Source organism: Tetrao urogallus (assembly GCF_951394365.1).
Source record: "Tetrao urogallus genome assembly, chromosome: 23".
Taxonomy (NCBI): Eukaryota; Metazoa; Chordata; class Aves; order Galliformes; family Phasianidae; genus Tetrao; species Tetrao urogallus.
Window position 1 is genome coordinate 4,493,690 of NC_136836.1, and position 20,613 is coordinate 4,514,302.

At 44.3% G+C, this 20,613-nt stretch overlaps 1 protein-coding gene across 1 annotated transcript in view; it reads right to left on the reverse strand.

The window, feature by feature from the left end:
* Positions 1-14,441, reverse strand: part of LOC306954823 (zinc finger MYM-type protein 4-like) — a gene marked incomplete at both ends in the record, with an annotated part of 32,581 nt that extends 18,140 nt beyond the window's left edge. Inside the window, 6 exons of the mRNA XM_079546003.1 lie at positions 301-379; positions 3,210-3,380; positions 3,978-4,045; positions 5,577-6,094; positions 6,489-6,535; positions 14,400-14,441. Coding sequence (XP_079402129.1) covers positions 301-379; positions 3,210-3,380; positions 3,978-4,045; positions 5,577-6,094; positions 6,489-6,535; positions 14,400-14,441 — 925 coding nt within the window. The remainder of the gene's footprint in view (positions 1-300; positions 380-3,209; positions 3,381-3,977; positions 4,046-5,576; positions 6,095-6,488; positions 6,536-14,399) is intronic.
* Positions 14,442-20,613: the final 6,172 nt, after the last annotated feature.

A 20,613-nucleotide genomic window follows, 5' to 3' on the forward strand; every position in this document is an offset into this window, starting at 1 on the left:
ATAGGTGCCCTGTGCTGGTTTTCTGCAGAGTGGATTGTTTCAACTGCTCTTAAGAATAAGAATGCACTTTTAACACTGCTTTCACGTTCAGTTCTCCCTTGCCTCAAAGATGCAATTATTTTTCAGTCTGTGATTTTCATCATCTCTAAAACAAAACAATTTTTTTTTTAATACTGGGGTTATATCAATAATATATATTAAATAAACAAAATTTATTCTCACAGAATCAACTGCGAGGCTATTTGCTGAGGTGATGCATTTTATGGATTTAAATCAAGTTAAGTCTTGCCAGTTCCTTACCAAGAGGACTGCCACTGACTGAAAATACAGCACTGATTTTCAGCTCCCCTTCCTGAGTTTTTGGCTGTTGGCCGTACTCCTGAAACAAAAGGAAAGGAAAAGGAGAACAAATACACACATGTAATAACAGGTTGCATGATTTCCATTCTTCTGGAATGCTGTATTGAATCTTAAGGCCCAGGAAGGCAAGAAAGAACCTCTTCAGCCTGTCCCAAAGGCCCGGCTCACAGCTGCTGCCATACAAGCAGCACACAAAGAACTGCCCCAGGGGTTCACAGCAAAGTGTACAGCTGGGAACATCAGGCAGAACTCAGATGCCTGCTGCCTTCCCTTCCCCACCTGTATCCCAACGCACCTCAGAATTCAACATCAACGTCTTAAGTTAAATATTTGCATTCCATTTACACAAACTGTCCAACCAGAAGTGCTCTGCAGTCCTTACCCTCACTTGGAAACCAGCTCTATTTTCCAATTCACAGATAACTATAACAGAACAGAACCTGAGCCCTGGCTGGCGAGAAGCGTTCTGTGCTTAACCCTGAGGTGAAGGACCTGGGAGGAGCCCGAGGTGAAGCTTTACAGCATGTTAAGAAATCTTCAGCTGGGACACCCATGTTCTGCCCCATCCTGAACCGGACCTGATTGAGGGATGACGAATCAGAAAAAAACAAACCCTCCTTTTATTGTAATCTTTTTAACTTTCTCAGTCAGCTGAGCTCCACACAGCAGTGCTGCGAAGCTGGCAGCACGCAGACCATTGCAATCCACACTTAGACTGACTTCAGTGGAGGGGAACAACCTCGCATTTTGTACAGACGAGAAAATCCCCGCAGACAGTTGCTTGTGGAATAGCTGACATCCTACAAATTACTAGCTTACCTCACAGCAGCTATTCAGACTTGGACACCATGCCTCTTGCCCATGCTTTTCCTAGAAATTCAAACCGTAAAGCAGCTTGTAACGCTCTACATGTGAATCTTAATAGGCTGAAAAGAATAATCTCACGGAGCCACGGGGATGATAAGATTTAACCTACTTACAGTCATTGGAGAATAGCGAGGCCATGATGTCATATTATGACTGAGCTAAATTAACAGTTGCTGTCTGACTGCAAGGTAAGCCAATTCGAAATCACTGGGCAAAAATAAGCTCTCACTTTTCAGCAGCAGCAAACTGCTCCCTCAGCTGAATCCACCTCCGAAAAATCACACCCTGCCATGCAGCCCTGCCATGAGTCAATGCTCCTGTGGCAAAATCTTAAGTTTCTGCACAAGGCAACCAACTGCTCAACAGGTTTCCCAGGAGAACAGCCTTATCTCCTCAACCTGAACGAGCAGACATGCATTCACATTGCAAGGAAGGGAGGTTTTAAGCTGTGTATGAGCGCACCACGATGATGGGTTTTAGAGTACCGTGCTTGCTTTTACTCTAATATCACAATTTAAAAGCTAGTTATTTACAGGAACGTGTATTTTTAAGCATTTAAAATTAATACTAGTAATAGAGACTGAAGCAAATGCCAACATCAGCTCTGCAGGGTGAAGCACAGTTTCACAGCAGTGTAACTGTTGGAAGCAGGGAGCTTCCAGCTCCAACTACCAATTCAGCAAGGAATGCTCTCCTCTTTCAGAATGCACAGGAAAAAGAGATGTAAAACACATTATTTTCTGATTTAAAGCAAACCAAAATGAACCATCATCAGTTCTCACACTTTTCCAGTATCGAAGTTGATCGTTCCAGAATTTTACCCCAGGAATTAATATTTTGATCAATAAGATACTTCAGATTGTTCAGGTCTCCAAATGTCCTCATTAGTGCCATCTTTTATAACCACTAGCATCTTGCACATCCACACAAATCCATGCAGCAGGTGCCATTTGGGGATGACAAAAGAAGAAACAGGTTTAACTAATCTACACATGGTTAGATATTAATCTCCAAGAACAGGACAAATCAGAAGGGCAGTGAAATCTTAACAGTTTCAAATACTCAGTGAACTTTTTTATTTCATTTACCCAACAGTACGGTGGGAAGAGAAGAAAAAAATGCTGAAAAGAAGGGCCCAGAAATAAGATGAGGTATAGCAAAAGTACACAGAATGAGACTGGAAAAACGAATGCCTGAGCTAGAACACCAAAACTACTGCAAGTGGGATGAGTCGCCTTGGAAGTTTTGGGCACCTTCAGTGCGTGTAAAGTTGGGTACACAACCCAAATATCAGCACTGAAGAGACAAGAATTGCAACATGGATCATCTCCTTGGTGTAACACTGCAAGCCAGTGGCAAACAGAGAGGGGAGGGCTCAGCAATCCTTGTGCTGGCGTTGTTCAATCCAACAGTTCTGACTTTCTCCATTTTGAACTCTTAACTGTAACATCACACAAGATGTCAGCCTGAAATGACAAAGCCACTTGACCTCACTGAGCTGTATGTATTTAAATGTTCTTTGTCAGCTAAGACCTCTAACTAGAAATGTTTATAAAAACAAAACAAAGAAGCACTGTGCTCAAACCGCCAACCTTAAAAGAGGGAAGTAGCAGGAACAGCACTGCTTGAACTGTGCAGCTCTAACTGTGACAATCCACAAAATACTCAATGAGACATGACTTATTTTCTAGTGAGATCTAGTGGAGATGAAGTGCCTATATTGCCACAGATTTAATAATGCAAGTTGTACAGCAGTTTGCCTCGTCTCTAGCTGAAAAGCATAAAAACTCAGCGACATGGAAACATGATATCAAAAAGTTGAGGGTTTGGGTTCCATGGTAGAATTAGAGGGAGAAATTCTTCTACTAAACTACGTTCTTCAAGTTAAATTTCGGTCAACAAACCAAATGAAATGCTGAACTTATGTCCAGCTTATGCGGTCAGTTGTCAGACCAAAATGAGAAATGCAATGGGAAACTTACCTCAGAATTATCAGGTTCATCTTTAATTTTGTCTAATAGTCCCTGCTGTGGGGCCATAGCTTTATCATATTCGTCATCCAAAGGCTCCTCCTTAATTCTAATATTTGGTGCAAAGGAATTCCCCAGCTCTTGTCCAATAGATTCCTTACTAGAAAATAGGTAGCTAGACTCCTGAAACAATAATATGAAAAAGAATTCACCCTCCTGCATCTGCCAAGAGGAGTTGGGCTGATGCCAAGGGGAGTTTCTGTTGCAGACCAAAAGAAATGGGTCCTGCCACTGGAAGGTGGGAGAAACGAAGGGCAGCAGCCGCTGCCTCTACCTCCCTGCAGCACCCTCTGCCATCCCACCCCCAATCCTCTTCACTCCTCTGGACAAAGCAGAAGCCACCCAGCTCTCTAAGATGGTTGTCAGTGAGGGCACTTGGTTGGTTGGGCAGTGTCTCCTGTTCATAGAGCTGTTCCCTGTTTCATTTGGAAAAAAGGCAACAGGTCAGATGGATGCGTCCAGGTCTGGAATCAACTCACCCGTCAAAGTCAGACCATGCTGGACATGAGAGTGGCTATCAAGAGAATCCTCAATTCAAAGAGAGGGTCAGCAAAATTTTTACAAAATTATATGCAGATTGTTTAAGTAGCAAAGACGTCTATGAGTCAGAAGATCAGTTTTCTTGATACTCAAATTTACACTCAAATACAACATAAGTATTTTGAATTATTCCAGCATATTGCTGCACTTGCAAAAGTGTTTGAAAGATCTATAGCTTACCCTGAAGTTAGTTTCTGGAGTTTGTGGCGCTAACTGCGTCCGTAATGTTTCTTCTACTTGATTATGAACTGAGGAAAACATATACATTAAATAGAAATGAATACAGATTCCAATGCATTTCCTTACAAACTATCTAGTCTCATTCTGATCCCCAACCCCAGAGTCTGGCAGCACTTCAGAAGCATTAAAATACTCCCCTGTAAATAAGATGGTAATCCTTAAAGAGAATTGATATTTTTATTAGCCTTCTGAGCCACTATTTTCTTATGCCAGCAAAACAGTCCAATAATTCTGAGGCAGAATTGTTCATTCTGAACTTTCTATATCCTGTTGAGTTCCTAATTCTGCCACGTTTCTACTATTAAACCAGAGAGTAATTTTCAGAGAAACAACTTTCACCTTTCTCATTGTTTGTCTTTTGCCTTTCCCTTTTTCTCAGGAAACAGCAGGTTTTCAGCAATATATCTTTTAAAAAATACTGGATTTGCCTGGTTATTCAATGCTGCCCATCAGCATCCACTAAAGCTGGTCAGTTACTGGCTACCCCACCTGAGGCTGCACAGCTTTCAGCTACAACTTTGTGACTGTAGATATTTACCATCTTCTGAAATAAGCCTTTTGCACAGAAATATTCTTTACTAGATTTCTAGCTGAAGGCAAGAGTAAAAAGATACTAAAAGGTATTAAAAAAATATTGGTATTGTTTCTCTACCATTTGTAGAACCTGAAAGCACTGATTTTAAGATGCTGTTACTGTTTGCACAAAGTTTAAACATCAGAAATGTAAGCTGTGAGTCTCGACAAGCAGTCAGAGGCTCTCACTGGTTGGCCAGCCCTCACTCTGTACAATCTTCAGAATGAAATTAAATTGCACATTCCACCCTGGTTATTCTTAACACTCTCATTCACTGTTTTACTGTAATTTTCAGAGCGTGGGAAATCAAAACCAGGTGTGTGGGCAGCAAGACTGCTGGTGACTTTCAGGCTCCCTCACATGAGAAATGCATTACAGGCATCTTTGGTTCTCTCCATGCTGCTGGACAAAGTCCAAGATGCAAGTATCAGAAGAAAAAGGAGAGCAGCCTCCTAGGAAAAGCAGATCTCAAGTTACTCCCTGGCTGACTTCCTGCAGGCACTAATATTTCTAGCAAGCCTTCCTGTGATGTTACTATGAAAAACATGCTGCTTTAAGCACAGGCAATAATGAAGAATTGGCACTTTGCTCAAAAAAATGTTTCCAGCCAGCGAAAGCCAAAATGTCATCATCTATTCCTTAAAGGAGCTTTGGGGGCTGGATGACAAAACCAAAGGAAGCTCAAGGTGTCACCCAGTTCGGTTTACCAAACCACACCAACAAAGGATATGAAGAGGCTTCAAAACAGGCTGTGGTTGATGAGACACCCCCTAATGCTGCCAGGCCCTTTTGCACATCCTACTCCTAACACAGTTTGCTGTACTTCGGGGTTCTGGATAAAATGCTTCCCTCCATACAGCAATGCACGTTATCTTCGCCGAGATGATGCCTTTAGCTATTCCTATTGCTAATTTCCATCTAGCTCCTCCTTGCTGGGCAGCCAGGTCTACGATGTCAACAGTTACCTGCTTTGTCAAGAAAACTGCTTTTCAATCTAGAATCCGTATCTTTAGGGATTTTTTCCAACCGTTTTTCATGTTCTTGAAGATTTACTTCTCTATTCTTGTCTTTTGTTGAAAAAGTCTCTTTGCCATTATCTCTTGCGATGCTAAAATCTTTTTGAATCGATTTAAACACAGGACCCTGCTCAAAAGGTGAAGTGAGATCCTTCTGGATTGCATTTTCGATCTGAATATCTTTTTCAGTGTCCAGCTCGTGTTCTGTAACCCTCTTGCCCTCTTCCAGATGGTCTTCAGCAGGGAGAGTGTCTTTTGGAGTGAAACTTTGATCATCTTCGTTGTCGCTCCCAACAACAGGTATGCTTGCCAAATCCCCAGAGTTCAGAAAATAATCGTCGTCGTCGTCATCATCCAGCAGGGAGTTTTCAGATCCTGCTCGATTCTGTATTTCATAAGAAACGCTGTCGAGGGTGGCTGGTAAGTTGTGGACAGCGTCCTCAGACATTTCTGCATCCAGGATTTCACTACCTAGGGAAAAGAAAATTGTGAACAGTCAGAGCATCTCCCAGCTTTGCGTGTAACAAAAGTGAGTAAAAGGGTCCTTTGCTAATCCGTGTAATGTTGGAATTCCTTGAACCCTTTAAGCCTTCTTGGACCAACATTACTGATCAAATACTGCTGACAAAGAAACAGTTCTGTCCCACTCACCACACAGTGAAACAGAAGCTGATCTGAGAAAAAACAACAAGAAAGTAAGGACTTTAATTCCTATCACTTGTATTATTTGTGCAGAAAGTAGTGTGGGGAGGGAACAAGCAGCAGGGGTTAGGAGAAGGGCAAAGGTAGCTTTTTTGTCAGCAGTGGTACTTCTAAGAATTGCTTTGTTGGGCTATGTCTTACAGAAATAAAGAAATATACTTACATTTTTCTGTAATATCAAATACTGCATCAGATTTATCTTCAAACTGTAAAAAGGAAAGCACTGCATCATTATCTTGGTCAACCTGGAAGTATTTTTCTAAAACGCATCCAATCAAAAGCCAAACCAACATGAAGAATCACAGCTCCTCCTCCTTCCTTTCTTGCCCCACGCAGAGTTCTATGTAAAAATCTTACATTGCTGAGAAGTCACAATTACCACAAGTTCAGAAGCATACAGAAAAGAATTACACAACAAATTCAGAATCAGCCCTGCTAGCTTGAGAAGGTGGAGAAGGGAATGTCAACATTCCTAATAATGAGATAACGAGAGTCAGAGCAGCACAATGGACAAAGAACCAGAGGATGATTCTGAGTGTTGCACACAACCTGTTCTCATAGAGCATTTTCTGACAGATGATGAAGTTAACAGTGTGTCTGAAGTGCAGTGTGTGCGCCATGGAGAAACAAAGCTTGCTTTCCAATGGCCAAATCTGGGCAGCACTCCTCACCTCTGCCTAAAAGATAACAGAGATTTGTTTAACTCATCTCTCCTTCCTCAGCACCTCCATTTCCATGCTGTTCTTTCTGACAGGCCGTCCAATAATGGGATTTGATAGCAAAGGGATACTAACTAACTGCACTGAACTCTAGTCATGTAGCTGAGATGGAGCAATGACCATCCTCTCCCCGAAGCAAATTTCTATCAAAGCAGCTTCTTGACTCTTTTGAGATCCTCTGTACACGTAGGAAAATATCCCAGCTTCTGGATATGTCTAATTCACTCTTCCATTCAAAGAAATGACAAGGCACAGCTCAGCACGACGGCAACATCTGCAAGCGCACATCAGGCACTGCCACGAGCATCTTCAGCAAGTTCAAAATAATTCATTAGAAGTCAGCCATAGAGCTATCCTATGAAATCCTCTTTCTTTAAAACAGTTTGTGATGCAGGGGATGATTTGTGTTTATGGTCACAAGTTCATACGAGACGTGTTTGTAAGACAGAATTCCCACTCCTGGTCACGGCAGCAGCCTGAGCTGAGGCAGCACACGGCCCTGGATGGTGGACAGCATCAGATCTCTCACCTGCTGTACATCCAAAGAGCAGCAACCAGAGCAAGTGGTGGCATGTGTGTATGGGCACACATGTATTTGCATATGCACAAACACATAAATACACACATGTGTACACATATGTATTCCCTAACAAAACGATGCCCCAAAATGGGCTCATGCACTTTTTCTCCTGAATTAGCACAGGCTGTTCTCCCAGCTGCCATTTGCTGCAATGCTTTTTATTTCTTCTGCTAACAGTTTTTGAAGATTCGGTGATAAAAAGGGGGCAAAAGAACTGCAAAGGGAAGCATGGAACTGGTTTTCAGGTGTTTCCTGTGGTCATTTCGTACAGTCCCACGAAGAGGCACCTCGATATCCCAGCGTGAGCCCCAGATAAGTGCAGGACAAAAAGGATCCAGAATGGAAATATAAAACCCCGGGCTCCAAACTCCCAGCAGAGCCCTCAAAACTCACTTCCAGTTTCAAAAGCAAAACTCAGCACAATCACACCTTGAAACACCTTCACTTGATCACTTCAGTCGAGCATTCTGCAAGGGAGGAACTTAATGACACTTAGGGCTTCTAAGGCAGTGAGCATTCCCTAAGAGCTGATACAGAATTGTTGGAGCGTGATGGAAGTAAAATTAAATGTTTTAAAATATATCCTCCTTAGTGACTCTGCCTCATTAGCCAGCATTGTGCAGAAAGCAGCGCTCTGCCTGGTGAGGTGGCAATAAATAACACAAGAAATAATGACAAAACAATTAGGCATTCCTGAAAGCAATGTGTTTTAACTATTCTTTACAACCAAAGCGCTGCTTTTATAAATACATTAAAAAATAGAAAAGCAAACACCATCCACTAGTTATGTCACTGCATCTCTTTAATGGTACGCTGGTGTTAGGATTAGTGCCTCCACTGCTCTGAGCGGGTGGCAGGACACTGCTTACCATTCCATACAATGGGCTCATCTGAAATAACTAAGAACCTGTGCCATACTTTAACAGCATCCCAGGTTGGCAGAGTATGCACAGATCAAAGAATCAGTGGCTTTTTAGTGCATAAGGAGAGAGCAGCAGCTTGTGGCTGCACCCTGGCTTTGTATGCAAAATTATGTCTTTAACCCCAAGCCCCAGAGCAACTTAACACACACAGCAAGCCTTCTGAAGTCTGATCCTAGGTTGTACCGCATCGCCAAGCAGCGAACTGTGGGAAGGAAGCAGATGTTAAGAAAACTGCAACTAAAAATAGGCAGAGATCCCTCAATTTGTCTGCACAGCTTCCCTGCACCTACACACCACAGCACACCCCCTCGCTTCAGCATTCTGCTAAGGAAGATGGAGGGTGTTTTTTTTTTTCCAAGCCACTCCAATCCTCGCCGCCATTCAGGAACCAGGTGCTGGCAGCCCAGGAAGCATCCCCTGACCTTTCCCACGTAACAGCGGCAGGGATGCCGAGCTGCCAGCCGTGCAAACCTCACAGCAGGAGCCTTAAACCAGCAGCAGAGCTGCTGGAGCCCAACTGCAGCTGGCTTCAGCCATCCGTACCTTCGAGCACCTGGGGAAGGAAGAGCGGAAGGTAACAAAGAGCCGGCCTGCCGTAGGTACCTGCAGGAACAGATTGGCAGCAGGAAGAGAAGCCGGCGGGGTCAGCGAGCCATACATGGAGCTGGGAGCTGCAGGGCCCCCCCAGCCGGCCCAGGCAGCAGCCCAAGGGGGGAGCGCACAGCCTGGGCAGCACCGTGTGGGCTTTGAGCGCGCCTTGGGAAGATGGAGCCCCGGGGGGGGGGTTGAGTTAGGTGGGTTTCTCAGCACTGTGAAAGGTTGGTTTTAATAACTTCTATGGTTTTAGTCTAAAAGTAATGAGATGGATGTTGGGATGCATTAAAAAAAATATCCAAACACCTATACATGTGAAAGGACAAAGGCAGGCAGCGCTCAGTTTCTCACGGGTTCCATCTTCCCGTTCAAGAAGTACAGTTTCTTTGTATCCTTCTTAAGTGGAAGCTTCCTACAATCTGAGCTAGGCACCTGCTGCTGGCATTTCATTTCTCCCTTTCTAGAACCAAACGATCCACCGGGACACGCAGGGACACGCAGACTCGGATCGTCCCTTTCTGCCCCCAGATTTCTCTGAGATTCCTAGGATTTCTGAATATTCATGGGCCGGCTCCAAACAAAGCCTCTGCTGACCAATGGCTCCCACAACCCGGAGCACCAAGGCGCTGCGAGCTGGTGTCAAACACCAGGATGTTACAGTGTGTTCTCCCTGAAGGATTGCAGCTGTGAACCTGTGCAGAGCATTGGGAGGTGCTCGCCATGCAGCTCCTCCCGCATTGGGAACGATGCACTGCCCCAGAGCCTTCATTTGGTTCTGCAATTGAAGAAATGCACACACACCACACAGAAAGCAAAGCGAGGAATCCACAACAAAGGCTTGTCTTTTAACAACAAAGAAATTCTTCCATTGAACCCTCGCTGAACTTTCCCACTCTGGTTAAGTCACTACAACCAATGAGATTTTGGCTAAGCTACACCTCCATCGAAGATTGGAGAACTCCCATTCCTCACAGCATATGGCAGCGAAAGAAAACTGAAGCTCATGAAGTTACACAGATGCAAAAAGCTCCAAAACCAGACCTGTCCACACAACATCACCTATTTCTGCTGCAATGCACAGCAAGCAATTCTCCCAAACCAAACATTGCACTCCAGCATCTCACAACGAAGACAGCACTGCCCAGATTACAAGCACATACTTCAATATTTTGGCCTCTTCTTTCTAAAGCACAGCTCACTTGGACGACGACATTCTGCACAGCACCCAATTGCTGCGACTCCACTTAACCCAGAAGGGATCTCATTAACTGAGTGCTATCACCACGTCTTTAAGGGAAGGTGAATCCTTAAGCTACCACTGAGAAACATGACAACAACCCGGGGTGGGAGAAGCCATACAACCCAGGAGCAATCCCTCTGCTCAGTGGATAACTAACCAGGCTAGGTGCCTGTAAAGAAAGAGATGCACGTTTAAAACTGAAGTCATCTGCTTTTCATTGTGATCTACGCCCAAATCAGAAGCCAACAGGATGGCACTGCATGCAAACGAGGAGAATGTTCACACGTAGCACCTTCTGCTTGTTGATAAACACAGCGGGGATCATCAGCCCTCCTTCACACCATGGCTGATATGTTAACAGGCCCACACTGGTGAATCATCTCAACTACCATCAGGTACTGCCAGTCTTTGCCTTCTCCTAATTGTTCAGTGCCAACAATAACTGGGGGTGAAAGCTGGAGAGCTTGTCTACTTCATTATCTCAGTCCTTAATGAGAGATAAGCAATTACACAATCAGCTTTACTCTTCAAAGTTTCTTCCTAACTCAAGCATCATTTCTTCCTGTTCTGCTTCTCTTCCACGTTCCTCTGCTCTACGATGCTCTGTGATGCTCTCCTCTCCTGCTCTTATAAAAGAAAAAAAAAATATCACTGTTTCTTTTTCCCCATCACATTTGCCACTGTTGCCCTGGTTGACTTCTACCATTCTCTTTTCCTACACTAAATTTTATTTCACAAAAGCCCTCTTGAGCACGTAACACCATTTAGAATAAAGCTGAAATAATTCCACTGACTTCTGAAATGGATTTAAGGCATATCAAGACACAAAAAAAAAAAAAACCAGCAGGAAGAAGTTAGCCAAAAAACAGTCGTAAGGAAGAACTCCAAATTTACTCCTGTAGGAACAGCTACGCCCAGATGCACTGATTCTGTATCAGGTTCTTCTCACCTAAATGCAGACACATAAACGTTAGTTTATTAGGCGACTGATTCGGCTTTTCTCTCTTTTCAGTGGAAATGAAGATGTTCCTCCAGAACCCCATCACACCCACCTGTCCTCATTTCTCCTGTACACTACAGTACAGCCTTACAGACACAGGCTGCACAGCAGACTGCTATACCTTAACATTGTCAGTTCAGAGCATCCAGAACGCTTGCATCTTGCTCCTGCTCTCTGGCACAACCTTCTGGGCAGCGCTGAAGCTTTCTGACCAGCCCAAGACCCAGGCTGTAAGCAACTGCTAGATTAATTGAGATTCTAACCACATCATTCAATGGAAGCATTACTAAGTTAATGATAATTTGTATGTCTACTCTTTAAGAGCTTCAAACTACTCTCACAATTCAACACATATCCGAGGTAGATAACAAACTACATTACCATCGTGGTTCTCTACAGAAAGGACAGAATACAGCATGCCACTGTTGGATCAGAAACACATTTTTCTACTAGAGTGTGAAAGGCAAAGATGACAGATGCCAAGAGCACAAACAGTTCTGCTAACATGTCCTTGATGAGGCATGCTCTGCTGGAGAAGCCTTGTCTTGAGAAGTTCAGATGATCACAAGTCAGGTGGAGGAGCAGTGCCTTTATGCAGTTAGCACAGCAATGTAAAACATGATGGAAACGATCCGAACAGAGGCAGCCACTGACAGAAAACCTTGAAGAAAATTCACTACATTAAACTTGCTGCAAGACTTATTCATGGAAAAGCCAACATGAATGGGAATGCCTGGAAGGAATGGTGGCATACAGTGGTCAGCAAATGAGAGGACAGTTGAGGTTAGTGCTTTGAGAACACTGGGAGAAATCTTGGAATTAACTTCCAGTATCCCAACTATGCAAGCAGCCCTGAAGCAAGGGAGAACAGCTTACTTTCTTTTTGCTTATGATATGCTGTGTGAAAAGTCTCACTCTAAAAGACTAAGCTTGATTATGCTTATTTTCTTCAACAAGGTTAATTCAAGGATTACGACAGCACAGCATCCTTTGAGAGGGGCTCAAGCCCTTACAAATAAATCTATTTTCATCACCTCTACACCACTTAGGAGCACCTAGAAAGAAAACTTTCCAAAGGAGATGATCTTCGATTTTTAAATAAACCCATGAAAAATTTAACATCTTGTGCAAACAGCTGCTTGCTGATGCAGACACCCAGGTGTTCACCTATTCACACCAAACTCATCCCCAGCAGCCCGTGTCGAATTTCAGCACTGTGTTGCACACCACAAACCATCCTGTCCATCTCAACTGATTGAGTACTGGAAATAAATGATCATTCTATTCAAAATGTAAACTGTTCAACACAGCAACATTACCTACAAATTCAAGTTGAAGTGCTATAAATATTTTAACTAAGTACATAAAAAATACAAGGGTCTGTTATGTCAACCCTGATATTTAGTAAGTAAGAAGAGTTGGATGCGTTGATGTATTTTCATTAGAAAATACATCAGTTTTGATTTTGGGTAGACTAAGCATTTAGCCATAAGAAATTCCACAATTCTGCCAAAAAAACACCACACAGAAGTTTTCCATAATGTGGAGGGACGCGTGGAGCAATAATTGATGGAAACTTCCAGACTTACTACCAAGTGGGAGGTTACCCAACCAACACAAGCACAGTTTTTCCTGAGACCAATGAAACTAATGCTAAGTTTATGATAATTTGTTTTGTTTTATCTTAGCTGGCAGTTGACACTCTTAAGAAGAAAAAAGGAAAACCTATTTTCCACCAGGCAACACTGGGTAACTTGTCAGATAAATGGAGCGTACCAAAGTAATGGCAATGGTGAGCCCAGCAGATGGGAGGACAGAGACCACAACCTCTGTGAGCAACCAGCTTCAAGGCTTGAGTGCCATCATGATCTGAAAGTTCTTTATGTCTGCTAACTTTTCAGTTATTGGAAATGAAGTTTTGTTTAAGAGTTCTTATGCTACTGTCCTACGGCCAGCCACTTCTCTTTGAACGTCTTGCAGACAGACAAACTCTTGATCCTCCAGATGAGTGAGAACTGAGAGCAATCCCGCAAAATTCTTTGACTCTGCTTGTGAGCAAGAACATGGTGAAAGCCACGGCTTTAAGACAAATCAGTGATAAAGTTCATTCCCATAGCTGCAGAGTAGCCAAACATCTGTGCAACTGCTCCAGTTACACCCTGGAAGGTCAACTGCTTGGTTTGGCAACAATTAGTTTCAATGCAAGTTTTGCGTTCTCCGCAATAAATTCAGACAACAAAACTCCTCTTACGTATAGGAATGGAAAACTAGTTCATGTTCTTCCTTTTTCCAAGGTTAGAGAATGGGAAAAGTTCTTCATCTTTGGAAATGAGGAACTCGACAGCTCAGAGACATTTAGCAGCCTACAGACTGCTCCATACAGATTCAAATGCAAATTAGCAGCAACAACCTCATTTCTATCATAAAGCTTTCAATGAGAAATGACACGAGGTGTTGCGAGATTACCTTGAGCACTGCTTCAAAGTTATTCGTCCTCAGTTTCTGCACAGGCTGCAAGACATGGACAAGAACCTTCCACTGTTCTTCAAGCAGATCCACGTGTACTTACAGACTGTGAGAACGGAGGGCCAAGCCTTGGGGCCAGCAGTGCTGATGGCTTTGGGAACCACCTGCACGGAGCTGCCATCTCGATGCCTCACTTACACTTACTGAAATAAACTGAAGGAGAGCAACAAGAACATCGCGTTTGGCACAAGAAGAGGTCAGACAGGCGGATGGCATCAACAGTAGGTTCTAAGTTTATGATTTCAGCGACACAGAGATGCTACCTAAAGGCTGCCGAGATGCTCTCAACAAGGACAGAATGGAACACAGCGCAGGGTGGGCAGCACCCAAAGCCCGAGGGCAGCTCCCCACAGCCCGAGGGCAGCTCCCAGCCCGCCGGGCCCACCCGCGATGCAGCCGGCCGGACAGCGGCGGATCCCGGTGGTCGCAGCCCGCCGCCCCGCCCCCTGACCCCTCCCCTCTGACCTCCCCTCACGCCCCCCACTCACCCTGGCGCAGTGCCCGGGCCCCTCCTCCTTGGCCTCCGCCATGTTGCGCCCCCCCCCTCTCCTCCTTCTCTCAGCCGTCCCAGCCCGGGGCGCGGGGCCGGGGGTCACTCCCTTTCAGCCTCCCTCTCGCTTCTCGAGGGGAGATCGAGGGAGGATCGGGGGGTGCCGGGGCCGGCCCCGCGCCGTCCCGCGGCAGGAGGGGTGGCGGGGGGCCCGGCGGCTCCTCAGGGCTGCGGGGGGGGGTCGTACCCGCCAGGCCGCGAGCCCTCTTAAAGCTGCAACGACAAGCCCAGCGCGGGGTCGTACCGCGCATGCGCCGCGCGCCTGCGCAGCACCTCTCGGCTCCGCCTCCCGGCTCCCCTCTGCGCAGGCGCGTTGCGGCCTCCTCAGGGCCTGGCTCTGTGGCTCCCCCAAGGGAGGTTGAGGATGGAGGGCGGTGTGGGGCTGAGGAGCGGGGTCCTCTTTGGCCGCATCCAGGGAGGTGTACGAATGGAGTTGCGAAGTTTGACTTGGGTCTTGTCAAGTGGTGACTGGCTGCGGCTGTCCCCATGGCGGCCACGAGGCCCATGGTGTGCTGCCAGACCTCTGTGTCATGGCGATGGGTGCTTCAGGTTGACCTCACACCTCACCTCACACCTCAAGCTTTGCCTCATGCTTTGTCTCACACCACGTCAGGGAGGGCAGGTTGAGGTTGGATGTCAAGGGGAAGTTCTTTGCTATGAGAGTGGTGGGGTGCTGGAACAGCTGCCCAGAGGTGCTCTGATGCCCCGTCCATCCCTGGAGGTGTTCAAGGCCAGGTTGATGGGGCCCTGGGCAGCCTGGGCTGGTGTGAAATGTGGACATTGGTGGCCTTGCATGTGGCGGGAGGTTGGAGATTCATGATCCTTGAGGTCCTTTCCAACCTGGCCATTCTGTGATTCTGTGATTCATCTCAGACCGTGGAGCTTGGAAGCACTTCCTTCCTGTGTTGAATCCACTGTGGAGTGGTTTTGAAGACCTCATGGAGCACTTCCAGGACATTCAGTTTTCTCACTTTATTGGAACAGCCTAAAAACCTGTTGGTTTTTTTGTTTGTTTGTTGTGCCAATGCTCTATTACTCATGAACAAACCTTTTTTTTTTTTTCTTTTTTTTGGTTAATCCCATATTGGTTGGTACAACTGTAAAACAGCCGTGCTTTTAATGTAGAATGAATGTTTTATGTCTGACCACATTTTTCCTCATCTGGTATCAATCGAACATGATGTAAGGGCTGTTTCTACAAACTCTGAGGATTTCATCCCGTGAAGATTTGCATACTTGTTTACCTTGAGATACCTGAGAGGTCACATTTCACTTGCAAAAATTGGCATCACTCTTCAAGGTTAAAGCCTAAATATTTTAAGCTCTGTAATGTTGCCTGCGATTTTCGTGCTTTCCAGTACTTAAGACACTCAAAATGTTAGCAAGGCATAGGCCTATTAAAAAAAAATAAGATGCTATGAATAAGATAGAAATTGTTGCCTTTTTTATGGCGATCAATGTCAACCCTTACTCATACCTACAAGGGCTGGTAAGAACAATGTGTTCCTTTCTCGTTACAATTTAAATAATCTAAAAGCATATTAAAATTGGTCCTACAGAGCAATCTCCACTGCCCAGGTTTATCAGATTTGCACAATTACGGGTGGTATTGAGCAGCAGCTGCATTTCAGCAGTAATTGAAATGAATCTTTAGCAAATGCTGATCTTCATCTGGCCTGAAATCGATGCGTAATGTTGGGATTCCTCTCAGAAATGCTGTCAGATGTCTCCTTAGAAGCGGCTGCATTCCAACGACAGCATCACAGTTAATGAATAATATTTTAATAATGTTTAACAATAATAATTAGTAATACAATAATAACAACGCTTTTCACATCCTCAAATATGAAGTAATTCCAGTTAATGTGTATTTTTGTTAAATTTCTTACAGAATTTGGGATTCTTTGTGACAAAGGATATTACAGGCAGACTGTAAGCTTACAGAGAAATCAAGTAACTGTTCCACAATTACTTTCATCCTTTGTCAGCTGCAGGTGAAAAGTGTAAGTATTTATTCCATTTAATGGGCATCAAATGCAGTTGCAATAAAATATTTTAATGTGAATTAATATTTATGTTGGTTTTGATTTGTGAATAGCTCGAAAATCTACATATAAGGCTGCCACATGTCGAGTTTCCAGCAGATATGTCCACTGAAGCCCTGAGCTGACAGCAGGACACGTGGATGTGGTGCGTAAATGGCCTCTGGACATGCACAGAGGTGTGCTGAAAATGCAGGTATTTGTGAAAGGTATTTTCTGCAACAACAGGAAACACAAAGAAAAAGGCAAGGACCCTTTTACAGTGTGAATATTTATAAATGATTTAAATCATAGCAGCAGTGTTGAGAAATCCAAGTATTCAAGTCAGAAAAAAAAACCTTAGAAAATGACGTTAGTTTGTGAATTACAAATTTAACAGCAACAAATGTATTTATTTGTTCTTGCTGACCTCTGGTTTCTGAGTCATGGTGCACTTCCTTTTCAGTTGCAGACTTAAGCTTTGAAAGCGCGCCTCTTGGCGGAGTGGGTTGGTTGGTTGGCTTCATTACACCTTTATTTTCATGTAATCACAGCTCCAAAAGCTCAGGCATTCAGACTAACCTCAAATACCGATAACAGCAGACTTCACAAAGCTGTTGTGATTACCTCTTTGGGCTGCGTTGCACATTTCTTTTGTATTTTATAAAATGAAAATGTTGTGTAGCTTGCTCAGAGCATGACAACAGAAGGAGGCATCTTTATTTCATTGAATGTCTCTCATAAGTGAATTGTGGAGCTGATGGGAACATTTGAGCTTTCCCTGTGCAACTGAAAATGCTTTCAGACCACTAAACAAAAAATGTTGTTAAGAATAGATCCTGTCATTAAAATGGAGCATAATAAAACTAATTGAAATCTATGCTTGGTGGAAGGTTTGCTTAAGCTGATTCTGTGGGTACATGAGAGGATGGCAGTAATCACAGACCACTTAAAGCTGTATGATCACTGGAATGTTTGCTGCTTAGATGCATCTCTGCCCTTTCTGTGAATAGGGCATTTGAAGTAGTCAAGCATGTTTTCAGCTTGTTCAGACCTGACATTATTTTGACTCTAAATGAACTGTGTATGTATTAATGTGGCCAAAAAAGAGTCTGTAGAATATGTAGATATAATGTGGTGATGACTGGTGTAGAGCAGACCTAGATAAATGCCTTGATAAAGCAGGGGAAAGATAAGATTTTTCCGCACAGTATTATGTTTGAATTGCTCTTTAATTTACCCCTGCTGTGTCCATATTATAATCTGCTGTACAATCCTGCGTGAGACTATTTGTCTTTAGAACAGGGACATTTTAAAAAGAAACCACGAAGCTCCTTTCACATGCAGGCTGCAGTTCAATGAACTGGATGAGTGATCTTTGCCATACCCACAGGCATGCACAGTTGAATAGAGATCTCCCAGAAAACCAGCCAGCCCTACGTATTGAGATCCACGCACTCCTTCCTCCATTCCAGCACAGGTTCTATTCAGTGTTCTATTCAGATTGTAAGTGCAGGGAGTGCTGCTGCCTCATGGTTTGGCTGAGCACAAATTAACTGAATAATCTGAATTCCTTTTCAGTGAGCTCAGTGAGCATCCTAATAGGACAGGCTTTGTAAGGGACCATTGCATCTATCGTAGCCACATTTGGGTTAGTGGATAGACTCAAAAACCAGTGTAGAACGTGCAGTAAGAGTATGGGACTCTGATATAGGCAGAATTGTGTCATCGTGACTTCCAGAGTAGCAGCTGATTGCTTGAGCACAGCATTGAGGCTGTGGGACAGGGACAGCAGTGTCTAGAAGACTGAGGAAACAGAACTTGGAGAGTTGAGGAACGTGAGACTTGAAGGGAAGGAGGCCTTGGAGTCGTACCATGGTACCTTGGGTCCTTCTTTGTCCATGGCGTTGTGGGGGAATGAAACTGGATGTGATGAGAGGCCAACTCAGCTTCATGTGCAAACAGATGCTCTAGGCAGCACTGATGGGAGCAACGACTTTCCTAAATTCCTAATTCTCAACCAATATCTCAGAAGAGACGATGCTGGGGAGTGAGATTAAGAGGTTGCTGTGAGTGCAAGAACCAGGACCTGGCAGTGCTGCAATCTGCCCACCGGTCCCCTGAACCTGGAGGTACCCACTGGCACAGCAGCAGTGACAGCTCCAGAGATGAGCTGCCAGCAATCTTCTCTGTCCAGTAGATGAGCAGAACTGCCAAAAGCTCCGCTGCAGACACCAGCAGCTTCCAAGGCAGGGCTGTCATGACCTAAGCAAAACCAGAGAATGGTTCAGAGGGAATGAAATGGTTAGCAGAGGCTCCTCTCAGTGCCTGAGCAGAGTGGGGGGGCAGGGCTGTAGGTTTGTCCTGCAGCACCAGGGCACATGGTGACGTCAGGGGCCTGCACGGCTCCCCAAGGCATGAGGACAAAGGCCACCAGGAGGCTTGGAACCGACCAAGATGAAGGAAAGAGAGAAGCCAAGCTTTAAAAAGCAACACGTTCAGCTTGCTTAGTCACAGATACACAAACGCAGGAGGGGTGGCAGAGGCCTATTTTCATCCTGAAACTCCCCCTCACGTCCCAGACTTGCTTTGCTTGGCTGTGTTTGCTGTGGAGATAACATCCCCTTCCCCCACCACCCACAGATTACTGGAGGAACAGCCGTTGCAGGAGGGGAAAAAAAAAAAAAAGCAGTTGCCTTACTCTGCCTGCAGGAGAAATGTCAGGAAGTGTCTGATGGTGGGTGGGATAAAAGGAGGAAGCTGAACTCTAAAGAGAATATTCTAGCTCTGCTCGTGCAAACAAATGCCCCTCTGTATTTTGCTTGATAAGGACATGCAGTGGCAGAGTCTTCCTGCGTGCAGGAGGAGAATGGAGTATTCTCTTACACGTTTCTGAGGGATTTGATTTGTCTGTGCTGCGTGATCCAAAGCACTCAGTGAACTGGAGGGTGAAAAGGAGCAAACAGCTCGGCGGAAATGCAAGCACCATCAATAATTAATAGTGACTTTTTTTTTTTTTTTTAATAATGGGAATGATGCAGTATTAATTATGAAGTTGATTTCTATTTGAATGGATTTGTGGGTGTGTATGAAATTTGGCCCAGAATTTAAGTTCAGTGCAATCATGTTTTTATTCCAATTACAATAATTACCAACCCGTTCTCCATCTTCTTTTTTTAAGTCTGTATAATACAGACCTTTGTTTTCACAGACCAAATATGTCTGTTCTCAAGTCTGCTAAGTGAATCTGGTTGTAAATAGAAAGGGAATGGGTTTCAGTCATTGTCACAGTGCAACCCTGGGAAATGCACAGTATGCAAAAGTGCACCAAGAGCACAGATAGTGCTAAACGCATGGATTTCTACAGTCAGTCAGCAGTGATGGAGGAGCTTAATTGCATATGTCATGAAATATTTAAATAGATAGTGACCAGCCTGTGCAAATCTGGTATCTAGACTTGTACAGCTATTTATGTATTATAAACAGCTGATGCTACGCTGTGCCAGTGACTCAGTCTTTTTTACTCTGTAGAGTACGCCATCCAAAAGTCACTATTTCTTGCAGTGCATTTTGAAGCTTATTTTTTGCACTGGGTGAAAAAGTCTATGGCAAAAAGTACAAAACTCAGAGAGGACCGGGGTCCTTACATCCTCCTGGGCATTGGTGCACTTAGTCCATAGCAGAGAGAGCAAGCAAAAACTTCCTATTTGTTGCAGTAAGTATTCTTACGTGGTCACTGACTGCTTTCCAACTACATTCAGACCTTGATTCTGCCAAGGTAAGAGATGAGAAGGAAGGGAAAGGAAGGGAAATTTCCTATTACATTTTCTCATGGTGCTCTGACTGTCTGTTTCACAGGAGACCAAATTTATGTCTCCAATGCTTTGATAGAGGTCTCAGAACTCTTGCTACTCAATGTATTTCAGGAATTTAATGGCATTTTTTGTAAGGTTTTACAATGACAACCCAGTTCACAGAAGCTGGAGTTTACACCACATTCCTAACACAGTCTTGCGTCAAGGCACAAGAGAGGAAAAAACATTTTTTTTTCTCTGTGTGTCTTCAGTTTTGTTTTTTCATCTGCTCTTCACTCCTTTCTAGCAGTCGAACCCCCCCCCCTTATCAGCTTTC